The 25017-nt window shown below is 42.4% G+C and overlaps 2 protein-coding genes across 2 annotated transcripts; both read right to left on the bottom strand.

The window, feature by feature from the left end:
* Nucleotides 1–743: 743 nt before the first annotated feature.
* LOC118693021 (solute carrier family 2, facilitated glucose transporter member 11-like) lies at nucleotides 744–9619 on the bottom strand. The gene is made up of 12 exons (XM_036393307.1): nucleotides 9566–9619; nucleotides 8578–8676; nucleotides 7982–8142; nucleotides 6298–6422; nucleotides 5507–5636; nucleotides 4795–4943; nucleotides 3162–3349; nucleotides 2911–3021; nucleotides 2299–2400; nucleotides 2066–2141; nucleotides 1284–1411; nucleotides 744–950 (listed from the first exon to the last, which is right to left on the bottom strand). The coding sequence occupies exons 1-12, from the start codon at nucleotides 9587–9589 to the stop codon at nucleotides 744–746; spliced, it is 1500 nt and encodes a 499-aa protein (XP_036249200.1). The 5' UTR covers nucleotides 9590–9619.
* A 3689-nt stretch (nucleotides 9620–13308) lies between these two features.
* LOC118693019 (solute carrier family 2, facilitated glucose transporter member 11-like) lies at nucleotides 13309–24717 on the bottom strand. The gene is made up of 12 exons (XM_036393304.1): nucleotides 24694–24717; nucleotides 23600–23698; nucleotides 22615–22775; nucleotides 21954–22078; nucleotides 20416–20545; nucleotides 20129–20277; nucleotides 19352–19539; nucleotides 18244–18354; nucleotides 18067–18168; nucleotides 16953–17028; nucleotides 15445–15572; nucleotides 13309–13588 (listed from the first exon to the last, which is right to left on the bottom strand). Exons 1-12 carry the CDS (start codon nucleotides 24715–24717, stop codon nucleotides 13382–13384), a joined length of 1500 nt encoding a protein of 499 aa, XP_036249197.1. The 3' UTR covers nucleotides 13309–13381.
* Between the last annotated feature and the right edge of the window lie 300 nt (nucleotides 24718–25017).

Consider the following 25017-nt stretch of genomic DNA (forward strand, 5'->3'; position numbering starts at 1 on the left):
TGGAAAAACTTAGACTATTTCCAGTGAACTTCACAACCTATTTTTATTGCTGGGTACAATAATCAGTCGTTATTCCCAGCTTGCTTACATAGCAAGAAAAACATTTCCAAAACAAACTCTTTCTTCTGTGAAAACATCTGATGTAATTCCCAGAAGTTGATGCAGCAGGTTGAAAATCAGTTCCTTAGACACCAGAGATGCTCTCCAGAGCCTGCTTTATTTTATAGCAGCCATTTTAGTTCCTTTGCATGCAAGGATATCTCAGTTTAGCAGGTCCTTCTCCCTGCCTAGGATGTTTTCCACTGAGATTTCCATTACATCTCCAGGACCATTGTGCAGCAAATTTCACTCTCAATTCTTTTCTCTGTTGTCATGCTGAAACCTGTTTTCTGAGTTTGAGGTGTTAATTTTTAGTCTGCATCAATACCCTAGACCATGTATTTAGCTTTCCCTCTGCTGCCTGTCAGCCACACTTTTGACTTCTGTGTTTCTCATTCTTTACCTTGGTTCATCTTAAAATATTTCACTTATTCTTTTGTATTTCTGACACTCTTCTCTGAGCTGTTTGCCAGCAGGTTCCTACTTAGTGTTACTCTAGAATAATGAGTTTCATATCTATCTTAAAAAAGAAAAAACAAATGAGACAGAAGAGCTTGCAGTCTGTTTTTAATGTTTCCTTTTTAGTTCTATTGCAACATTATTTCCTGTCTTTTCTAAGAGATGCAAATTTCTTCTCTGAACATTCAGAGCTTGGTGCAATACAACTGTTCCTTAGGAAAGTTATTTTCAGTGACAGAGGTTTCTTTTTTCCCAAAGTTCAGCTTGTTGAATTCTGCTTTTATTTCCATGATTGATTTTCCCTTGGTCTCAGGGAGATACAGGTAGATGAAAATTGCTGATAAAACAAGGATTGCCAAAAAGATAAGGAAACAGAGGGGTCCAAGGTTCTCCTGCAGGCAGAAATGCAAGATAATGTGAGGAAAATAAGAAACTCATTTCTATTTCCCTGCCCTTTAGTGCAAGCCTGTGTCTTGGAAGTTCAAATTCAGAGGTGAGCTCAATACCCAGTCCAGGACAGGAACCAGCCCAGGAGTTCCCACCGGCCTTGTTGGACCTGAGTCCAATTGCTGCTCCTTGACAGGCCTGGGGGTTTCTGAGCAGGTTTGGTGTTTGGACAGAGTGCCAAGCTTTGCATGTCATTGCAGTTTATTGCTATTATTTCACCCCTTGTTGGCATTCAGAAATAGATTAGCCTGGGAAGAGGGATCCTCTGAGTCACTTACAACAATTACTGGAAAAATCATCCCAAGTACAAAGAGTCCCATCCAGTTGATGCAGCCCACGATCAGGAAGGCTGATGGTCTGTATGACTGGCTGAAGATTTCAACCATCACAGATATGGTGGCTCCAGCTGGAAAAGCAAAGCCAAACACACACCAGGTTTATTTGTTTCCTTGCTTCTGCTGAAGCTCCTCCCAATGGCAGTGGCAGAGGGGACAGACAGAATAAGTCACCTGTTATTAGGTGGCCTCTGCTATAAGAGAGAGAGGCCTTGATTCCAGAAATGGAATCCAGCAGTTAATTTAGGTTCCTCCTGTTTTTCTGGTATCAGTGGATCTGTGCAGTTCCATATTGCACTGGTAATTGTTACAGGTGCAGGGTTTATAGAACCAGCTTCCCTTTTGGCTCCTGTGGCCACTTCCACCTGGAGCATGTTGGTAGGCAAAAGCTTGACTTGTTAAGTTATTGAAGATGATCACTTTATCATACCTGGCAATGCCTAGAATCCTGTTTTTAGTTGATTAATTTAGAAATTGTTTTGAAATTTCTATCTCACACCCTCTGGAGAAGATGACACTGTTTTAAATTATTTAGATCATGTGGTCAGCAATAAAATTTGAGGTGTCTGTGTCCTCTTCCTGTCTCCCACTTGTATGTGTCTGCCCTTCCCTCCTTAATTTCCAGAACTTTTTAGCAGGGCACTAGCCAGTTCTTCCTCTGACAGTTGTGTTGCCAACCAATTCAACACCAAATTTCCTCCCAGAATAACCACTGATGTACTCACACGGTCCAATTCCAAAGAAGACAACGAACAGGAAGATCAAGATAACACTGAAGTAATGCATCCAGAAAAAGCGATGCTAAAAGTGAGAAAGCAGTGATACCAACCCATTACACACAGGGCAGAACAGCAGAGCTCTGTACTTGCTGCCACTGGCTGAAGATTTTATACATCTCCTGCAAGTTAGGAGCAGAAGGGAGGGCTGGGGAAGTGGCCAGGAGGCTGCTGCTCTTTACCTGCAGTGACAGGGTCGTGGTGAGCAGTGCCAGCACAGAGCACATCAGCAGGTATCCACCCCAGAGCAGCACCTTCCGCCCAAAGCGGTCTATGAGGGTGCTCTGCAAAACACAAACCACAGCTCACACACCCCAGGCCTCAAAGGAAATCATTCCCCTCTCTCCATGTGTTCTGTGCAGAAGACTTGTGTAAATAATAGCCATAAATCAGTGTCATTTGACAGTCTCTTCGTTCCTAATGAATTTGATTATTTTTCTCAAAACGAATTCATTATTAATGAAGCTGTGTTTATTAGTCAATCCTAAGCTGTTATTAGACAGTTCCCTCTTTTGCATGCTGGCATATGTCTAATTGTCCACACATACATACACACATCTAATCCAGAACATCAGAAGATTATTATTTTGCAGAAAAAAGTGAGTCTAAAGACACACACTTATGCAAATAATTTGGGGAAAAGACTTCTTTGAATCCTGCCTGTGGTTTTGCAGAAGCAGGAAGATGTGGCTTAGGTTATGCAAAATTTCTCTGAGCCCAGTTATAAGAAAGGAAAGGCACAGTTGTTGACCATATTAAATTTTTCCTTCAAACTCAAATCTGAGAAGACTTACACACAGTATGGAGGATAAGCACTCACACAACCCAACTCCCAGGGACACATATGGGATAAGGTATTCTTCAAACTTGGCTGTGTGGAATACTTCAAAAGAATAGAAGTAGATCTGAAAAATGCAAAGAGGAAATTAACCTGTGAAAAAAGGTGCTGCATTTGAGATACAATTCTGAGCTGGTTTAATAACATTGACTTGGAGAGGTTTGTAATGCTGCCTCTCTTGTCCTGGGTGTGAAGAGAGCACTCAACTGCATTTATCCCACAGAGCTGCAGCGTGGTCATGACAATCACCAGGATGTAGAGCTGCCAGCGGAGGGATCTCTCTTTGATGACTTCGAGGACACGCAAGGTTTTGGTGCTCGCCATGGCGCCCTTCTCCTTCATAATGTCATCAATTTCTGCTTGGTGGTCTCCTTCCCCCCAGAGCTTCCTGATGGCTGCAGGGCAGAAAGAGGGAAGTGGATTATCCTACCAGGATAGCTCCTTCAGGACTGGTTGCATTTGTGGGGGTGTTGGTATTTCTGGGTCTGGACTGAAGGCACTTGAGACAGTAGTTCATGTTCAGACTCAAGTGTTTATTATTTCTTATCAGTAAAACAGTCTCACTACTGTGAGTTGGACAACTTTTCATTAGAAGGCACAAAATGACCAACAAGGTCTCTTCTTACAAGGTCTTTTAAGACTAAACTATCCAATTAAGAGCTGACACCTGGATTATTTTCCCTTTTACCCCAATAACTGATCCCAAAGAGCCCCCAATGCAGACTTTTCTGCCCAATTACAAAATGCCACCCAAACCCATGGAGAAGAAGGAAGAAGAAGCATGAAGAAGAAACCCAGGATGACACCCTGTGCCCTCCATCTTGCTTCCATCCACTACATACTAAAAATCCCAAAACCTCAATTTCTCTCCAAGTGATCCACCTGCACTGCTCTCTATAATCTGTTTCACACCTTTGTGGATTCCAGTCTATCTTGAAGTCTAGGAAACTTTCTCCATGAATGAGGGTCAAAGTCAGTGCTCCCCTAGGGGTCAGGGCACCCCAGAGCAGACAGAGAAATATTCCCAGTGCTCTGGGTTTCCAATGCATTAAACCCTGTAGCTGCCTGTCCATTGGAGTAGGTGCTGGTGCTGCTTCTGCCATCTGGTTGCTGCAGGGGCAGTGAGCAATTTGAAGGATTTTAGCTGTCTGGTTGTCAGTATAGCACAGCTTTCTAATGTGGAGTTTACTTAACTGTAAACAAAGGAAACATTTGAGTACTTTTTATTTAACAATACAGAAAAAAGACAGCTGCCTGAACCATTTCCTTTAAAGAAATAAAGCAGTGCCCACCAAGGTGGGAAATGTTAGATGTGCTGATATACATCTGTGTTTCTTGTCTTCATGGGCTGAGTGAGGTTAACACAGGCATTGCCAGGGGTACCTCAGCTGTTGTCTGTGCTGCTGCCTGTGCCCCCTGGCACTGCCCTGTGCAGCACAGCTCTGCCTGTGCTCTCTGTGCTCCCTGGCACTGCCCTGTGCAGCCCAGCTCTGCCTGTGCTCCCTGGCACTGCCCTGTGCAGCACAGCTCTGCCTGTGCTCCATGCTCTGTCTGTGCAGCACAGCTCTGCCTGTGCTCCATGCACTGCCCTATGCAGCACAGCTCTGCCTGTGCTCCATGCACTGCCCTGTGCAGCACAGCTCTGCCTGTGCTCCCTGGCACTGCCCTGTGCAGCACAGCTCTGCCTGTGCTCCCTGGCACTGCCCTGTGCAGCACAGCTCTGCCTGTGCTCCATGCACTGCCCTGTGCAGCACAGCTCTGCCCTGCCTCCTCTGCTGCAGAGGCTCTCCCTGGGACACAGCAGATGAAGGGAAGTAAGTGAGGAAAGCAGACACTCTACCTTTCCTGCAGGCTTCCTCATTACCCTTCTGTATCAGGAGGTAGGATGGTGAATCAGGGAAAAATGGGAGGGTAACCAGTTGAACCAATGCTGAAAGTCCACTAGATGCTAACAACCATGGCCACAAAGCTTCGCTTCCTAAAATCTCCCTGGAAAGTGTATGTGAAACAAAATTATGCTGAAATAATGGAATGAATGTTCAGGAAGTTTTTCTGAGTGATAAAGATTCCATTCAAGAGTTCACTGGAGTTAACCCCCTGAATTTTAATTTGGCAGATTTCACATACTTGGCTGGTTTTGTTTCTGACAATTGATTTTAAAGGAATTATCTGATATTTTGAAAGTCTTTCTGAATATCATTAGAACCCACTCTAATGTCTAGAGAGCTGATGAGACTCATTTGACCACTGCTTGGCCACAAGAGCCAAACATTTGCTAAGACTTTTTATGTAAGAACAATGAATATTGAAGGGAAGTCTCCTAGTAGAAAGAGTGTGGAAATAAGAAATCAGATTATGAGTAAATAATTTCTGCCTTCTATATTTGAAACTATATTTCCCTCAAATACAATAAATATTTTTCTTCTGACATAAGCTAAGGCATGTTTTGAGGAAGAGGAGAGTGTTTCTCAGTCACTGACTAGGTAAGAGGATAAAGTCAGAGAAACATTTCTACTTTGAGTGTAACCTGATGGAAAAATAGGAGAATTTACCGTAGTCCAACAACCTGTCCTGTGAGTTTTCCCAGGGTCAGAAAAACAGCAACAGTGGAGTTGGTAAACCCACGCAGCTTCTTGGGTGAAATCTCTCCTACATACTGAGGATGTATATTGAGAGAAAAACCTTGAACATACAAGAGGATAAATAACAGTTTAAATATTTAGAAAATATTACCTTTTTGACCATCCTATTTTACATTGTTTGCATTCACTCTGCTGTTTAGATTATAATTTCTTGCAAAAGAGATGATACTTTCACTTATTATTGAGTGCCTGGTTTTATTTGCTTTAAAAACCATTCTTCAAGGAAGGCTGTAGAGACAAGCCCAGGACAGCTGGACAGTTTTGGATTTTTCATTGCAGTCAGCTCTGGTGGCCAACACTGGCTTGAGGAGAATGCCCTTATGGGGTTAACCAGGTTTCCCTGGGTGTAGTGGTATTTTTCTTACAACTTTAAGTCTCAGGAGTTAATTGTAGAGGTGCACTTCAGTGTGAGAGCAAGGAAGAGAGAAAGATGCTTCAGAAAGAAAATTTACTTTGTATCTGGAAATGCACAGGGGGGGTTTGATCCCAGAATTTGTGACGAGGAAAGATCTGGTAATGATGACAATGGAATTTACCCTCTTGGGGAAAAACTCTGCAGACATTACAGTGTGTGTCTGTCTACTGACTTCTGTGAGAAACATTGCACAGTAGCTGGACCTTCTGTTCTTTCAGGTAATTATTTCAGGTCATTATAACATTTCAGGTCAGGGCCTGCAGCCTTGCAGGCCATGCTGACATACCTGCACCAATGCCATAAAGAAAGCGCCCAACCAGAATCATCTCAAAGGATTTGGCTGTTCTACTGAGGGCCATGAAAAGTGCAGCTACCAACATGATCAGGTTGGTGAACATTTGGCACTTTTTCCTGAAAAAAAAAAAAGAAAAAAAGACCTTGAGAATTTAGTGTGAAGTGTAGTGAGAACCTCCTGTACTCTTTTGATTATTCTTGCTCTGACAGGAAGTGTGGTACAGCCATTCCTACTGTTTTGAGGAATGGCTGAAATAATTTCAACTTAAGGTAGTCAAAATGGTTCTTTAAAACTTTAGGATCTTTTAGATTTGAATTAATAATTTTTTTTAGGTTAGAATTTAAACAGTTTGTCAGTATTTCCACAGTACAAGTAGGGGAAAAGATGGAAGGAGTGGCCCAATTTGTCACCAAGATTTTTAAATGGCTGTAAGTCTTCATAAGCTGTCAGTTTTTTCCCCAGAAATAGTCTGAGTCCACGGGTCCCATTCTAGAATGGCTCATACCAAAGACACTCTTGGCTAAATGGGTGCTCTGAGATGGCAGACAGAGTTTTCTAGAGGCACATTTCAGTTCAAAAGTCCCTCTGGGAGAATCACAGGCTGGTGTGTTCACCACCCTGGTGTCTCAGGCTCCAAGTCTTTTGCACTCAGATGTTTTGCTGTGACACTTGTTAGACCAGAGCCCCCTTGCACACACTGAGGATCACAGAGACTCTGTGTTCAGGCTGTGATTCAGCAATTGGGCTACCAAGTGTTAAATAACCCGTGGGAGAGGTGCAGGATCCTGTTTGCAGCCTTGGGAGACTCTCAGTGTGTGGGATGAGGCAGTGTCCCACAAGAAATTTCTTGGGGGCACTTACCTGTTAGGAAAGAACACAATTGCAGGCAGGTTAAGATGGTTTGTTGAGACCCAAATGAGGGGCCCCTGGATCAGTGTGTTGTGGAGCAGATCTTTAAGTGGGTCACACCAAGAAGATATGTTTGCCAATTTCTCTGCAAATGAAATCAGTGGTGTTACACACAAGGCACCGAGAACAGACCACACTGGTGAGGAATCCTTCCTTTGTCCAGTGGCAAAGAGAGTTTGGAGCTAGCTTTCAGTAAAATGGATTGTCAGGAACAGAGATGTCTCTTGGACATTTGTTTTGGTGCTGATTATATCTTTACAGTGAAACTACAAGCAATTTTTTTTCTCCTCTCAGCATATTTTCACTAGAGTAGATCTGATATTTAATGTAATGTCACCACCCCACAATGAGTGCATTGAAATGGAAATCTCACTCTTCTTTGTCACATAAGGATATTTTCCAGGTGTTTGAGTAACTGCAGATAGTGTGTTACAACACAACACATACAGCTCCCTCCTTGGGGTTTGTAAAGCTTGGGAGATCTTGATGAGGATGATAGGGGACCTTGGAGAGAATGTGACCCCATGCCACTTGTCCCAGAGGCACTGATCTGGTGCTGTGCTGATGGCTGCAGCCCTCACAGAACACAGTTCCCTGGGGAGGGCAGGTCAATAGGACAGAAGGCTGCTTGGAAAAAGTGGGTGTGCCAGGAAACCAAAGCAATTCTCTTCAGCAGGGCTGCTTCAAGCAAAAAGAAGAGACTTATTTGTCCCCTTGGTATTTCCCTGTGCTTTCTGACTGCTGAGCTGTTACAAGGAGCACTTACTTCCTGTATTTTGTAGTCAGGTAGCCACAGCAGAGGCTTCCCAGGAATCCTCCTATCCCATACACAGACACAATGAAGGACCACAGCAGCATGACTGTCTCAGGGTGGAGGGGAGAGCCATGTCGATCTATCCAGGTTTCATTAATGAACTTCCTGATGTGCTGCAAAAGAAAACAAGATTTGCCTGGATAATGGTTCTGGATAACCAGATCCCTTCACATTTTGTTGGTGTATTTCAGATCAAGCCTGTGGCTCTCATATTAGAGTTACTTTGAGACTTTTTTAGTAAAACAAGTTAACTGAGATCACACTGCAAATTCTTCAGGTCTGTATCAGTCAGGAGCTTCTTGGTGAGCATGCTGAGAGCTCATTTTGTGCCCTCCTTTGGAGGCTTGAACACCACATGGAAAGAGCTTATTTAAAATAGAAAATGCTGTCCAGTTCTTTTAAGGAGGAAAAGTTCTCTACATGTGATGTTACTGTCAGCCAAATAAAAGGCCTAGACAGACCAGCTGAGTGCTCAGTAAATTTGGGATTCATGGGAGAACAGAGGCTCTCACCTTTGTGTTTTCAGCCTCAGAGAGATGGCTACTTACCACAGAAGGATAGTTGATGACAGAAATATGGAATCCATATGGGAAACTGCCCCCAATTCCCAGCACTAAGATCATTTGAAGTAGGCCCCGGAACTGCACCTGCAAACCAAAAATAAAATCTCCATCAGCTCCTCACTACTCTAGTTTTGTGCAAGGCCAGAGATTTTGTGGCCATGCTTCATCTTTGATCACTTCAGCTCCTTTTGAATTCGAACATTTTTCAAAATCCCTTTAATCTGCTGTCAAAGCACAACCACCAGCCACAGTGCCAGAGCAAATGGGTGTAAGGTGATAGAAAATCCATCACTCTGCTTGCAAGAGGGAAAAGGAGTTTGAAAAGTTGTTCCTGGTAGTACAACTGTCACTGTGTGCCTGCAACAGCTGACAGGTTGGCCTGACAAAGGTGTCAGATCTGGGCATGGGGAAGAGGGAATCATTTTCCCTGTGTGCCATGGACAGCAACCAATATGCACCAAACCATAAAGTATGATGATACATACCACTTCTTCCCTTTTAAAGATTATGGAAACTCCTGATGGATTTTATTAATTATTTTTTGATGAAGTGAAGAAAGTAATTTATTTAAAAATTTATGTCATGATTTCTTAGTCTTTTGCTGTACCATTGCTATATTCATTATTTTGGGAAGTAATCAGAGTGCTTAATATTTAGTACTGTTCTCAGTAACTTAGAAGACAAAGTAAAGTATCATAGTGGTGGAAGAGCCAGAGCTGTTGTTAAATTTTCATTTCATTTCATTTCATTTCATTTCATTCATTTCATTATTCCATTTCATCTTGTTACATAGAAAAGACAATGCAACACGATCTTCATGGACCCAAGCCCCATTGCTCTTTGTGATGTTTAAACACAGAAAGGAAAGATGGTCTCTGTAACAAAGGAATTGAAATCTTTAAAGAACCTGACTCTCTAGAATTATGTTACCTTTGTCTTTTGTAAGCCAGAGGAGATGTGAGCAGGTACTCACCAGGTTGGAGAGGAAGGCAGCCATCTCCTATGAATGAGCCAGTGCCTGCTGCTCACTGCTGCTACCTGCCAAGGAGCCAAATGCTCACATGATCCAGCAGCAGTGTCAGTGAACTAGCCCCATGTTACAGAAGTTAAATTTTACTTCAGAGGGGTTTGAGTTAATTGCACATATTCCAGCTGTCGTACAAAGTTTAGGATTGCTGGATTAAATATTTCAACCAATGGATATGTGCAGCCCAAGTAAACAGGATGGTGGCCCTTGCAGGAGCTGGGTGCTTCATGAACTCTGTCTTCTGCTAGGGGGACATGAGACTGAGAAAACAACCTTAAACAGGATTCCCATCATCCTAACCTGCTCAGTTCTCAGTATAAGTGAGGAACTTAGAGTTCTCTGTTGGGAATCTTAGATGGGGCTTGGGCAGTGACCTCCAGGACTTTGACATGTCACAGGAAAGAGCTGTCCTCTCTCCAGGTGATGGCAACTGGAGCACATCATCACTTAATCATTACTGGAAGGAACTGAACTACTCCATGATTTTGAAATGGGGTGCAAACTTTACAATTCTACACTGGTACACCAGGCTTGACCAGCCAAGTTTTAGTAGAGTATTTTTCTTTGCTAGTAGCAGGAAAGATTCATCAGGCACAATTTTGTCTGGCATTTCCACTAGTCAGTGTACTTATTTCTGTGTCTGCAATGAAAATAAGGTTGTTTTGAAGCTGTTTTGTAACCTCCACAGCTGGATTGATGTCTGTTTTTTCTGAGAGAAAATTCTCAGGCTTTAACTCCAGTTATTTCACAATTAAGAGGGTCTTGAACGTATTCAGTTGATAAATGGCTTAGTTATCACTTCCATTTACACTTCAATGGAAGGAGATGATGAAGAAATCATGAAGGGCTTAGTTGATGCAAGCAGTCATATTTACTAGGAAATATTTCATATTTTCTAGCAAAGCATATTCCTGGATTCCCTAGCCAATGTTTGAAATGTAGTGCATGGCACCACCCAGCCATTTCTCCTGCCACTCTCAGGCCTCATCATGGTCTTCACTTTGCTGTTGATTTGTGCTGAGAGTTCATGGAGGGATATTTTTTCTGTTGATGTTCTCCAGCAGATAAGCTGTTGTTAGAGTGCAAATGAGACTGTCCCTTTGATGCTAAGAATTTCCTTTTCTGTAAAGTTATACAAAGCTGAAACCACATGATGTGCATCTGACTAAGGACGAAATTCCATGTTAGCTGCTGGTATCTGCCCTGCTCAGATGATATTGGGGGAACACAAACAGGCAATAACATGTAGACTTCAGCATGGGCCACTCCTTCTCAAATGCAGCCTGTTGCACATATTTTCTAATGTTTTACTCCACCCACTTCTACCTTGTGTATTTATACATATTGGAATTCACACTTTTTGCTCTCGGACTTTAATTTAGAATTCCTACTTTGGGTAGGTTGAATCTCATAACTCTTCCTGTGTAATGTCTTTTGCATTTATGGTGATTAGTGACTGTTCTTGTGTGCTGTTACTGTTTAGACTGTTCTGAGACTCCTTTTATCAGATGTGCAGTTCCATAATATCTTACAGATATCCTTTAGTCAGATTTGTGCTCAGGACAGGAAATCTCACAGCATCAGGTCATTTAGCCATTTATCTATGCATGTGTGGGATACATACCCAAAGCTGTGCTAAGCTTTCCTTTGTACAGATCCATATTTTTTGTGTCCAGCTGAGTGAAGTTCACAGATACGTTTTTAAAGATTTTATATCTGCCTCAATTAATATTTGAACATATCTCACCTGTCAGCTGATGTCTCTGTGCATGCAGAGTTCCTGAATTACTGTCCCCTTTGTCCCTGTGCCCTCCCACATATATCTGAGCCATTCCTTTTGCTGTTTCATCCCTTGACTTCCCTGTCCCCCTCACTGTGTCCCCCAGGACGCAGCTCCTGCTCCACTGAGCACAGGCCAAGGCTGCCCTGTGCTCCACATGGCTGTTCCACTTCATTGGCACTGCAATGTTCCACAGGGCATGGTTGGCTTCCTGGGGAGCATCCTGGGGGGAAGGCTTTCCTAAATGGCACCTAATGAATAACTGAGACACAGCAGTGACTCACTGGGGAGTCTGGCAGCAGTGCTACACAGGCCCACTCTGCTCTTCTTTCCTCAGATTTCAGGGATTCTTGTAATGGAATGGTGTTTCCAGAATGATTGGTAGAGAAGAGAGAATTCTGTTTTGCAAAAAGTTGATATTTCTTATCTATATTGATAAGAAATATGAACTGATTTCTTCTCTATGTCTTAGCTGTCTCCAGAGGACTGGTAGTTTTTAATCATATTACCTGTATATGGATCACTACAAAGTTATTGAGTTTTCTGACTTTAGGACACTTCATGCTTTGTACATACATAATCCTATTTATGTAGTTCTATTTAATGAGATGGCTGAAGTGTCACCCAGTACTAAAGACAGGAATAATGAAAAACCCCAATCATAGAAGGTTCTGCACACCAATAACTTTTTCTAGTCAGCTCCCCCTGAAGAGATCATGATGTGGGGAAAGAAATGTTTGTGGAGGCCAGAATTTTATTACAAGGCAATCTGCCATTTTTATTATGGTTACCATTTGCAATTAAAAATAAGCAGCAATTAAGATGAACAATTGAATTCTTCATTTGAATAACCTTGTTTGAGTTGAAGTAAATATGCCAGTCAAAGCAACAGCAGAGGTAAAACCACTTATTTTACTGTGCAAATCTCGAGTTTGGACTTTAAATTGTATTAAGGCTTCACAGTAAGCCTTAGCTTTGTTCATGTTCTTCCTCATGATATTGCTTTCCTCCTTCAACCATGTGAGCCTCTCATTAATAGACAGGAACACACAGAATGTTAGAACCTCCTAAAGAAAAGAAAAGTCCCATGGGCCTGTGTATTTCCAAAAAAGTTTCTGATTCAATCCATTCCAGTCTGAGGAGGTTCTTCTGGAGTAAACAGGTTCCAGGTAGGCAACAGTCACAGGAAGAAAACAGCAGTTCAGCTGCTGTGGGATTCACAGCCCTTGAGATATCTGTGGGAATTCTGCTCCTGGAGGAGGAGCTGCAGGCTTGGGATGAGGCAGTGATGGCAGGAAAGCAGAGTTTCTGAAATGGCTGTGGGTGCTGGGGTCAGGGAGGCTGGGCTCTCTCCATCACTCCTTTTAGCTCTATTGCTGCTAAGGGCAATGTGGAATGGTTGAAGCCTGTCAAACAGGACACTGCACAAGGACAACATGGCACTGTGCATGGGAACCTGGCAAGGTTTGGTTATTCAGCTGAATCTAGAGAAACAAAGAATTTATCTCCTATTCCACTAAATTTTTTCTTTAATCTCTTATGGATTGAACACTAGCCAGAGATAGCAAGCCAAGAACTTCACTGTTCCCATTTCAGCACTGTAAAAACATGCTCAGAAATCATAGAGAGAGAGGATCACAGGTCTGTCTTTTCTCTGTGCTCAGCAGAGTGTTTATAAATTCTACATGTGGAGTTTCAGTGTGTATTAGTTGCTCTGTTAAGAGGAGATTTACACATCAGCACATTGAACCAAAATGCTCCTGATTCACACAAGTCTGTCCTGTTAATATCAGCCCTTATCACTTTTCAGAGCTGCCCAGAGTGGAGTGCTTGAAAAAGAAGCTGATTTGGCAAAATGGGAACCTTGTAAGAGACAAATAGGAAAGCTGACAGTCCATTTGGAGCAACTTGTTAGTCAGAAAATGGCAAATGTCTTTTTTTTCCTACTTTTTTACAAAAACCTGATCCCCCCTCACGGTCACTCAAAGCCTGGTGCAGAAGGTATAATCCTCTGTGACATGATTTGGAGTTGCTGGAATGTGCTTGTTTTTAAAGTTCAGCTTATTGAATTCTTCTGTGATTTCCATGATTGATTTCCCTTTTGTTTCTGGAAGGAACAGGTGGATAATCATCCCTGAAGTGAAAAGTACCACCATAAAGATGAGGAAGCAGAAGTGCTTCAGTCTTTCCTGCAGGGAAGAACAAAGTGAGAAAGAAAGCAGGATTAGCCTATCTGTGCTTTAGTCACTTTCTTGGCACATTTTTATATTTGGATCCCACAATGTCTCAAGTTTTAGCTTTTACCTGTTTCAGATCCTGCATTAGTGTATAACTCTGAACTGATACAGAGGGTTAGCTGGCTCTCCTCACATTTTGGGCAGACAGAACAATCCTTCCAGGCCTGAGAACCCAGGTCACCAACACAGCCTCAGGCCCAAAAAGTGTAAACAAAAGGGAATGGGGTGGAGGAAACCGAGGGAATGTGACTTCATTACCTGAAGTGTAATTGGACAATTAACCTCTGATATGCAGATAGACTGTCACTGTCATATTTCTGAAAAATCCTCCTTGCCCAGGATTTTCTCCTGGGAAGCTGAGAAGCCTCAGAGAAGAATGGAAACAAGAATTATCTGATTGCTGCTCCTGTGTTTGCTGCTTTGGAATGTGGTCTGGACATTGTTTACCCACAGGTGAATGTTTGAATGGTTCCATGTGAATTGTTTTAACTTAATGGCCAATCACAGCCAGCAGTGGCAGACTTTCTGATTCAGTCATGGGTTTTTATTATTCATTCTTGTTAAGGCTTTTGATGTCTCCTTTTTCTTTCTTTAGTATAGCATTCATGATATGATATGATATGATATGACATGACATGACATGACATGACATGATATGATATGATATGATATGATAATATATCAGCCTTCTGAGAACATGGAGTCAGATTCTCATCCCTAACCTCATCCTGGGGACCCTCAAAAAGACCACAATACACCAAACTGAAATCAGTCTGAGAAACCTGTGACCATTGCCCACCTTGGCTGTAGCCTCTGGAGACTTTTGCACTGCCAAGGTGTATCCTTTGAAGGCCTTTAATAAATACCTTCTTATACCTTCTTTATTCTTTTAGCTCTGTCTAGCCTCTGTTCCAGGTAGCCACTCCAAGGCATCACCCAAAGTATTTTGAATTTGATAAGGAATTGTTTCCATTGATAAATATTTCAGTCTGAATGAGTACCTTGGGCAAATCAGGGCCCTTTGGTTGCAGAAGTGGGCATGGGAGATGTGAAAAATGCCTATTTTATGATTGGCTTTTAGCAAATACTAAAATGAATATTATATGTGTTAATTTTCTTAAGTAGTGTGTTAAATATAGTTTTAGGTTATAACAAAATGTTAGAATAGAAACTATGCTATGTAAGATACTTTTTTTCCTAAAGAAAGGACTTGCACCGAGATAGCAGCCACAGGACACCTGAATCCTTCAGAGAAAAAGAATTCCTCCTTTCCTCTTTTTAGCAAAACTCAAACCTGATGGTATTGAATTTTATGTCCAATGAATAACTGGACCCACAGTGTTTAATGGATTGCTCCATTATCAGGAGAAATGAACTTCTTCCTGCCTCACTTGGGCAGAATGATGCTGTCAGGATTCAGAGGAAGCAGCTGACACTGCCCAGACAGAATCCTGTGTTTGAATGGAATTTATGCCTCATGTCTGAGCTGTATGAATATGCAACAGGCTGTTGTTTTTTAGGGTTAATCCTCTGTTAACCTGGGTCCTTTTTCAGGCTTATTTTGCCCAGAAAGTGGTACCTGGACTGTCCATAACTCTTTGTTCTTATTGTCTTGTATTGTCCTAAATCCCAATTGTCCAAATTTTTACTACTCTAATTATATTACCGTTTTTATAACCATTTAATTACTATTAAATTGTAAAACTTTAACCCCAAGTGATGGGCGTTTTTCACCAAGGGAGGGCAGGTCCCAAGAGCGCTGCAGGCTGAGGCAGCGCCGCCGCCCCCGCCGGAGCTCCGGCACTCACCACGATGAACGGGAAGGTGCTGCCGATCACAAACACCCCCAGCCAGTTCAGGACGGCGCTGATCACAAAGGCAGGGGGCCTGCAGGACAGCTTGAAAATTTCAACCCTGGTAGAAACCGTGGCACCACCTGGAAAGAAAGAAGAACAAGAATTGTTTCTTGTTTGATGTGTTTGGAGCCCACGTTTGGATTAGTGCTACTGTCACACAGTCAGCTAATAGATGCTGCTATAATGGGCTGCCATGAATTGTGCAGTGGCATTGAGCATGCTGCTCTTTTTTACAAAAGAAAATGTTTGTGGCATCTAATGAACTGCCAGACATCAGTTTATGAAAGTGTTAAAATGTCACTTGTGCACCAGGGTCGGGGCAGGAACGGACGAGAGGCAGGATCATAGCAAGGCAGAGAAGGTTTTATTCAAAAGAACCACACGTTTGTTTTTTTATAGAGATTCTATTCTATTGGCTAACTAACAGAAACATCTTTCTCATGCACTGTCTTTGAGAGGAACAGAAAAATAAAATGGAAAAACAGGGCTAGCAAATTGTTTATAGTCAACAAGTGATCACATCTTTCCAGCTCCATAAAATTTCTCAGAAGCCGCTGTGAGAAACGCTTGCCATTTCTCTTTCTCTGTCCCATGGCATCCACAGTAAAATACTCAAATAAATTTAATGAACTGCTAGGCATCAGTTTATGAAATTGGTAAAATACTCAAATAAATTTAATAAACTGCTAGGCATCAGTTTATGAAAGTGGTAAAATACTCAAATAAATTTTGGGGACATCCAAGAATTAAGTAGTCGACACTTGAGAAAGCCTGACATCATCTCATGAAAGAAGATGTGTCAGGATAGAATGACAATAATCATGGATAAAATGAATTTTCAGTGTGATTCTGCTGGATTGCCAATGAGTGAGCTTCTCAGATTCACTTCCTGGGCATTTCAGTTATGTTTTGAAGTCATAGGATTTCAAGTGTTTTGAGTTAGGGAAATAATTCAACCCTGACTTATGGGAAGGCAAATATTTAAAAAATTATTAGCCTTTGTAAAATAAAATTTAATGAGTAGCAGACAATAAATGCTAGGAAAAAAATTATTCCAAAATAATTATTCCACTGCTGTCTATGTGGGATAAGATGTAACATTATAAAACACCGAATTTAAAAGAACTCTTGCTTTTCTTTTTTTTTCTCTTTTTTTTCTCTTTTTTTTGTCTTTTTCCCCCCCAGCACTTAAAAAAAAATCTTTTACCCATCTGCTTTTGCTCTATTTTTGCTGTATTTTTCCAGTGTGCTCCTTTCCTCTTTTTAGCAAAACTCAAACCTGATGGTATTGAATTTTATGTCCAATGAATAACTGGACCCACAATGTTTAAATGACTGCAAGATTATGTGAAATTAATTTACTTATGCTAAATATTCTGCAATATAAGGCAGTAATTTCCTAACCCTATTAATAAGCTCACATGACTCAATTGCTTTATTTCCTTTGACTGAGAACTTACCTGGCCCAACAGCAAAGACAACTGTAAACAGGATAATGAGAGCAAGGCTGCAGTATGGCATCCAGAAGTACCAGTCCTGGGGAAAAAACCATAACAAAATACTGGTAAAAAAACCATAACAAAATACTGGTACTAGCATTCCTAGGTGAGGAATGCTCCTGCTTTTCCAACACTGTCAAAAAAGAAATATTCAGTGTGTGGGCACTGAGAGCTGTGAGTGCTTTGCTCTGGGGTGGAGCAGCTGAGATCTTTGTTAGGTGAGCAGACAGGGCAGAGCAGCTGCAAATCTAGGGAGGCTTCCATTAAATGAAGTCTGAAGAGTTCTTTTGCACCCTGTCCTTTCTTTTTGACCTCATAGTTCTTCCTCTGATCCTTAGGGATATAAGAAGATAAATCACATCTTTCTTAGCTTTTGTTAAGTTATGGATTTAAAAACTGGCACTGAAAAGCAATTTTTATAGATCTTAGTCAAGGAGAAATGAGACTCGATGCTTTAGGAAAAAAAGATTTTCTCTCTCCTGTGTTTGAGAGCTTTCATGAAAGGAACAAAACCAGCAGTCTGCTGCCACCTTGCTTCCAGGTCAGTTTTGCAGTGTCTCTGCAGAGTAGCTCTGGATGAGTACTGGTAACACAGGTGATTTGCTTCTGAAAAAGCAACAGCAATGACACTGAGGTGTCACTGTTTGAGAGGTGAACTGGTCTCCAGTCTGTGAACAGAGAGTGCCTTCCCACAATGATCTGCAGCAAAGTTCAGTTTCAAATTAACTGATGCCAAAGGTCTGGGGTTTTGCTGTTACTTGTTAAAAACAGCATGGACAGAAAGGGCCATTTTCCTACAGGTGCCCTGTGGTCTGTGCTGGCTGGTGTTTGGTGTTTGCAGTCTGACAAATCAGGAACCAGTGTCCCAGAGGTTTATGTGCTCCTTGCTGAGGTCATGGGATCATGTTGAAAGGAAGGCAGGAGTACAGGAGCCTCTGGCTAAGAGAGAGTTTAATCCTACATATAGACAAGCTTGATCTAAGCCTCACTTTCCTTTCTCAGTAATGTGGTCCTGCCAGTGAGCTTTAGATCAGAAATAGAATAGAGCAATCTGCTGTGAGCAGCATTTCCTTACCTGCAGGGACAGAGTCACAGTGATGGCAGCTAGCAGTGAACCCATGATCCAGTAGCCTCCTCTTAGGAGCACTTTCCTGCCCAGCCTCTCAATAATGGAGCTCTGATGGACAGAAATCCCATCAGTGTCAGTGCCAGAGAGCAAAGTGTGCCCCACTCCCCTGGTAATGGGACTTACACAGACTACAGCAGCTACGAGTTCAGAGAGTCCAATAGAGAGGGTCATGTAGGAGGCCATTTTTTCATCAAAGCCAGCTGCTTGGAGGACTTCAAAAGTATAAAAATAAATCTGGAAAAGAAAAATCAAAGAGTAAGAGAAGAAAAGAATTGATTTCTTATCCAAAGCTGTGTGACACTGCCCTAGATATGAGCTGCTGATCAGGGAGCATGCAGCTCAGCTTTGGAGTGAGCTGGAATTCTGTACTCTTTTTGGTGGTATTCACTCTATCAGCAGACAAAAATATTATAAAACATTATATAATTAATTCATTAACAAATTTAATAAAATACAAAATGCTGGGATAATTGGATCTCCAGTTACTGCAATGCAATTAGGTTTGCAGACTCCTGCTTTAGGTGCTTTCAGAAACAGCCAGGTATATCTTGTTCTCAGAGCCCATCCAAAACCATCACTGTAGGGCATTCCCAAGAAAGAAGAGTGTGGGTTATGGAGTCATGAGGGGTTAAACCAAACATCTTTTCAGGTATCTCTGCTAGTGTTTGGAGATATGCTGAGGTGATAAAGATTTCAGTTGAAGCTGTGTTAGATTCAGCTGTGTATTTCCTTTGCAGATGCTGCTGCAGCATGGTGTTAGAGGTAGGAGGGTCATGCAAAGCTGTGACTTCAGCAGGACCCCAGAAAAGCAGTGCTGTGAGGAAGAGCAGGGCTGCAGAAGCTGCAGAACAGGCAGCATGCTTGTTGTTAGCTTAAAGGGCAGAGTGAGCAGCCTGCCATCCCAACATCTCAGGGTGCTATGAGCCAGGGGACAAATAGCAGCAGTTGCAGTGAGCAGTCACTTAAAACGACAGATTTGGCCAGTAGAGAGTGGGCTCATCCCCAGAGTGAGCTCTGGAGCTCTGCAGTGGCTCCCAAAGGTGGCTGCCCAGTGAGCCTAACTACAGAGAGAGGCAATGAGAGCTGGCCAGAGGGATGTCACACACAGAGCCCAGCCCAGCCCTGTGGCTGCTGCTGTCCTGCAGAAGGGCTGGCAGACAGCAAGGCTGGGGCTGCGGGAGCTCCTGTGGGCTGTGATATCTTGGGACTTGAAGGGGGAAATGCACTCAACTGCATTGATGCCACAGAGCTGAATTGTGGCGGTCAGAGTAACTATCATGTACAGCTGCCAACGGAAAGCTGGTTCTTTCACTAGTTCCAGGACACTCAAGATCTTGGTGTTTTTCATTGTTGCTTTCTCTTTCATGATGTCATCAATCTCTGCTTGGTGTTGGCCTTCACCCCAAAGCTGCCTTATGGCTGTGAAGAAGGAGAGCGAGACCTGCCATGTTAATTCGTCTCTGTTTATTCCCTAAGGAGCTTTCTGAGCAGTGATACAAGAGTCTGACAGCCCAGTGTGCTGGGCTGGGACTGTGCTGGGAGGCAGAGATGTCTTACAGAATGTTCCAGAGCCCTGATCCCCTCCTGCTCAGTGGGACAGAGGGGCCTAGTGGGGTCACAGGGGCTCCCTCCCTGCCCATGGGGCCATTGTTATGCCTTCCTCCTTCTCTTAGGGTGTGAGCAACCAACAACCACAGCTAAGGGGTGCCCAGTGGAGCCCTGCAGTGCAAACAGCTATTTTTCATTTATTATTTAGCATTAATCATCAGGCTGACAGTGCAGGTGGTGTCAGACAAATGTGAAAGGTTTGTAACACAGAGCTGTAGAGGGAAATAGTTTTGTGCTCTATGTGGGGACTACAACAATAATGGACTCAGTAGGTGTTCACAGAGCCATGTGGGAAATGAGCAGGGAGAAACTTTGTCCTATTTATTTCTTTCCAAATGGGGAAAGCAAGCATCACAAAATGATTCTAAGTGAGGAAGAGGAACCTGAAGCCCTCAGTTACCTTTTTTGCAGCCTTCCTGGTCTCCTTTCTGCATGAGGAGGTAGGGTGGGGACTCTGGGAAGAAGGGAAGTGTGAGCAGCTGGACCAATGCTGGGAGGCCACAGGAGGCCATCAGCAGGGGCCACAGGGCCCGGCTGCCCAGCAGCTCCCTGGCAGGGAGAAAATGTGGGTTAGAGTTCATTGCATCTGCTTTGAGGAGAGAAAGGGAAGGATGGAAAAGCAGAGGGAGGAGCAAAAGGTGGAAGGCATCCAGAAATGAATTGGGTGGGTAATCAGTTGCATTATACCTTTGTCCTGAAATTTGCCCTATGGCTTTTCCCAATGTCCAAAAGAAAGAGGAAGTAGAGTTTGCAAATCCACGGAGCTTCCTAGGGGAAATTTCTCCAACATATTGGTGATGTAGAGGAACACAAAGACCTTGAGGTGAAGAGGGAGTTGTGGGAGAGAAGAAAGAAGACATAACCATTGGGAATCCAGTTCTATCCACTGGATGTAAATAATAAAGTATTACAGAATACAGCTGTCTCAGGCAAATAACTCCCATCTGAGACTTTCAGTACTAGATTTTTTTAACTCTTTCTCCAAAAGTATTGGTCCTCCTTGCAGAGTGCAGTTTCCTGATGTTAAGAAATGTACAGTTTTCATTCTGAAGTGTAGGTGTAGCCTCATCATAAGCTCTCCTGTGAGCCTTAGCATGTTTTAATGAACACAGGGTATGCAAGTGCTGAATAATTAAGCACTTTTTTAGCAGTATTTAATATGCTTGTAGTTAACCCACATAATCTCAACCTTTTCTGATATGCTTTTGAAGAGCTGTATGGCAGACTCATGGCAAATTATCACATATAGAGTCAATATTGATTTGTATGTGATTTAGGTGGAGACATGAGTATTTCTTTTCTGCTATCCAGCAATAATTTTTATGATTTCAGGCAGAGTTGATGTTTCCAGTTATATTTATTAACTCAGACATGCTAAATACTAGTCTGGGAACAGAAGCTTTTTCCTGATATGGTGGTCACAGCCTCTTTAATCTGTTTCAAATGCAATATGTTCTTCTCTTGGCTGTATGTGATGGCAACGCAATCTCTTTTGATTGCAGTCTCTTTAACAAAAATCAGGTTTTTGAATGGGGCATGATAAAGATTCTGGAACAGAGCAAGGCCCTTGTTGGTAAGCTGTTCTCAAGTTACAACCATAGCTCTTCAACACCTCTCTTTGTCAGAGAAGCAATGTACAAAATCTGGTTGTTTGAAAAATAGGCATCAATTTCTGAGTGAATTCTTTAATAAGTTAAAAGAGGCATCCCGGTGAATATGCAAACAATAGAAAGGCAAGTTTTGTGTAGGGAAAAATACAAAAAATTACTGATAGCAGCACAGGATGTTTTTACTGCCTGTAGTTTACTTGCCAGGAGTGATTTTGCTTTATTAAGCCCAGATCTTTGAACTAACCCCAAGGACTTACTGCTTGGAATACTCCTCCTCAGGAAAATACTAGCTTTAAAGTGTATAAGTTTCAGTACTGCTGGCTAAATTTCAGAAAATATCATTCATATTTTTCTTCAGAAAATCCCTTGTTTCATGAGGTATCAAAACATTTCTGACTTCTCTGAATATTCGTACACTTGGCAAAGCTGAATTTCATTTGGTATCAGTGAAACTGATAATAATTATGCTCTTTCTTGCAGAGCATTTTAGAAAATCTTCTTACAAAAGATCACTGACTTCCACACTTTGTTTTCTTAGTGGAGGCTTCTTATTTACTTCGAAAAAAGATGTGAAATTTTGTGAGATTCAGCTGACCTGTGGGAGAAGTCACTCACCTGCACTCACTCCACACATGAAGCGTCCAATTAGAATCATCTCAAAGGACTGGGATATTTTACTGCAGCCCATGATGGATGCTGCCACTATCATCAGCACGTTGTTGCACAAGAGACATTTCTTTCTGTAAGTGCAAGAAAATGAAAAGATTTTTTGTGACTCAGAAGGGAAATAGCACTTAGTGCCATGCAGGAAGCCTTGGCTGAAGTTGTCTTGATGGTTTTTTGAAATGACACATATGGTCCAGGACAAAATGGGTGCTTTGGACTCATGGTGTGCCTTGGCACGTGGCTGCACCTGGGAGTTTGGGAACACCTCTGGACCGTGTACAGAGAAAACTCTGAAAGCTTTTCTGCACTTGAACATCCGCTGTGAAACACATTATTGCAGCACCAACAGGGATCTCAGCGCTTCTGTGCTTTGAGCAGCACTTTCCAGAGCCCATCCTGACTTCAGCCACGTTCTGCCTTTCCCCATTGCTGAGAAGAACCCAGGCATGGCTCAGGCCATGGGCAGGAAGCAGGAGAATCAGCTGCCACCACAGCTGAGCTGGCTGTGCCCCAGCCATCACTGAGTCTAAAATCCTGTCTCATTTATAACCCCAACCATCATTTCCTTAGGCTCAGATTCAACTGACACATTGTCTTTGAGCATACATACTTGCCAAATTTGACAGTGAGGTATCTGCTTCCTGAGGAACCCAAGAGACCTCCTATCCCAAAGATGGACACAGTGAAGGACCACAGGAACAGGAGGTTGTCCTGCTGGATGGGGTGGCCATAGCGCTCCAGCCAAGTCTCATTAATGAAAGCCTTAACGTGCTGAGACAGAAAAAATAAAATCATTACAGTGTCTGTGACAGCAGTGCAGGTATTTTAGCATATTTACAAAAGAATTGTGTTGCTTCAGCTGAAGTTACTATTTCACATAGGTTTGAAAGTGGGCAGTAGCTATCAGATGTAGTATAATAGGGTGTGCTATGCTCATTCTGCCAATAAAGTTCAATCTTTGGGATTTTTATCCTTGAAATGTGAGGAAGCAAGGCATGGATTGGTAAAGAATAGCGTAAAAGTCCTGCAAATGAGTTATGGGTTTTCTTCCACATACCTGCCAAGAATGCCACATTACACAGAGCCTGTTCAGTGCAATTCCTAAACACGTTTTCACTCAGAACTTAGTGCTCTGAAGCCAGAAAATAATGCTTTTCCACTAAGGTGATTTCTACAAAATAATGATGTCTTCCCTCTAGACTTCAGTACCCTTAATGGAAGTTTTCCCTGTGATCAGTGGAGAGAAGCAGACTTTTCCTAGAGCACGGCTCACTTGTTCTATTTTTCTGTGAGGATGGATAACCATAAAAATATCAACAGAAACCACTGAAGAAGGCACATGTGCTGTAAGGTTTTAGGGGAGACAGATGCCACCCTAGTTAGTGTGTGTCTTCTGAGGAACAGAACTTCTATTAACAAGTTGCAGATCTCTCTTTTCTTCTGCTTGCAGCACTCTGACAATGCCCTGCTCCTCATGGACAGCATAGCATAGCAAATGGGAAATGAGAGGAGAATACTGTGATCAAACCCTTTCTGAATGCCAGAGCAGCAGTGGAGACCCAGTGCTCTCATTAACACAGTGCAGCTTTGCCTACCTGAGACATGTAGGTGATGGTAGAAATTTGAAAGCCAATTTGGAATGTGCCACCAATGCCCAGGACAGTGATCATTCGAAAGAGCCCCTGGTACTGAACCTGCAGAGGGAGAACAAAATCTTCTTCAGGTTGTACCCACATCAGGCTGTTCTCAAACTCATTCTCCAGAAACATCTCATTTGTTCAGGGGATTTTCAGGTAGCAATGTTCCCTCTGCTTGCCCTGGTGTGAGATGTACATCCTCCTGTGATTTCCCTACATCCAGCTCAAGGAAGTGCAGCTTTCACAAACATCATTGTCAAGGCACCATGGCTTCTAGATCCACTCCTGTTCCCTGCCTCTCAAAACCTCTGCTGCCATGTCTTGCATTAAATAATTAGATGTATTTTAAAAAGCACTTTTTTTTTTTACCAGGTAAGTAAAGCAAATTATATTTCTAGATAAGCAGGTATTTTCCAGTCCAGGAAAACATTTAAGACACATTGTGACCCTGTTCACAGGGGTCTGAGGACGAGGGAAGAGACGAGGATCTGACTCCATGTTTCAAAAGGCTGATTTATTATTTTATGATATATATTATAATATTATATTAAAGCTATACTAAAAGAATAGAAGAAATTATTTCAGAGAATCTGAGATGACAGAGAGTCCGAGCCAGCTGACTGTGATTGGCTATTAATTAGAAATAACTCTATGAGACTAATCACAGATCTACTTGTTGCATTCCACAGATAATACTTGTTGCAGATAATACTTGTTGCATTCCACAGATCTACTTGTTGCAGTCACAGATAACCATTGCTTACATTTTGTTCTTGAAGCTTTTCAGCTTCTCAAGAGGAAAAATCCTAAAAAAAGGATTTTTCATAAAAGATGTCTGTGACAACACATTATTATATGGATAAAACTATGGTAAAGATGGATGGCAGAGCATATGAAGTGCTCTAATGCCTCCAAATAGTGAACAGAACCACTTCCAAGGTGCTTGTCGTGAGCAGGAGCCTTGTTCTTACCAAGACACCAATTTTGTTTTCTTTGAAGCCCCAGTAGCAGACAGAAATGTCCCAGATGTAAATACCCCACCAAGTACTCACCAGGTTTGAAAGGAAACCAGTCATCTCTGCCTGAGGGCTGGCTGTCCAGCTTGTGGTGTGTCCTTGTCATCACAGGCTTGTGTCTCTCTGTCTCCTGCCTGCTGCTACAGCACTGGGCATTTGGCTTCAGGCATCAGAGTTAAATTTTCACTATTTCATCTTCACTCACTTATATTTACTTCAACTGGCCAAAGTTAACACTGACAGATTAAGTATTTCAGGAAATAATTACATCTAGTCCAGTCTCCAGGGGGAAAGTTTCAAAGCAGAGAAAATTAGCATCTGGGCACCAGTGAGGGCTTTGGGAAGGGAACCAAGAAGAGT

The sequence above is a fragment of the Molothrus ater genome, chromosome 18, assembly GCF_012460135.2.
Source record: "Molothrus ater isolate BHLD 08-10-18 breed brown headed cowbird chromosome 18, BPBGC_Mater_1.1, whole genome shotgun sequence".
Taxonomy (NCBI): Eukaryota; Metazoa; Chordata; class Aves; order Passeriformes; family Icteridae; genus Molothrus; species Molothrus ater.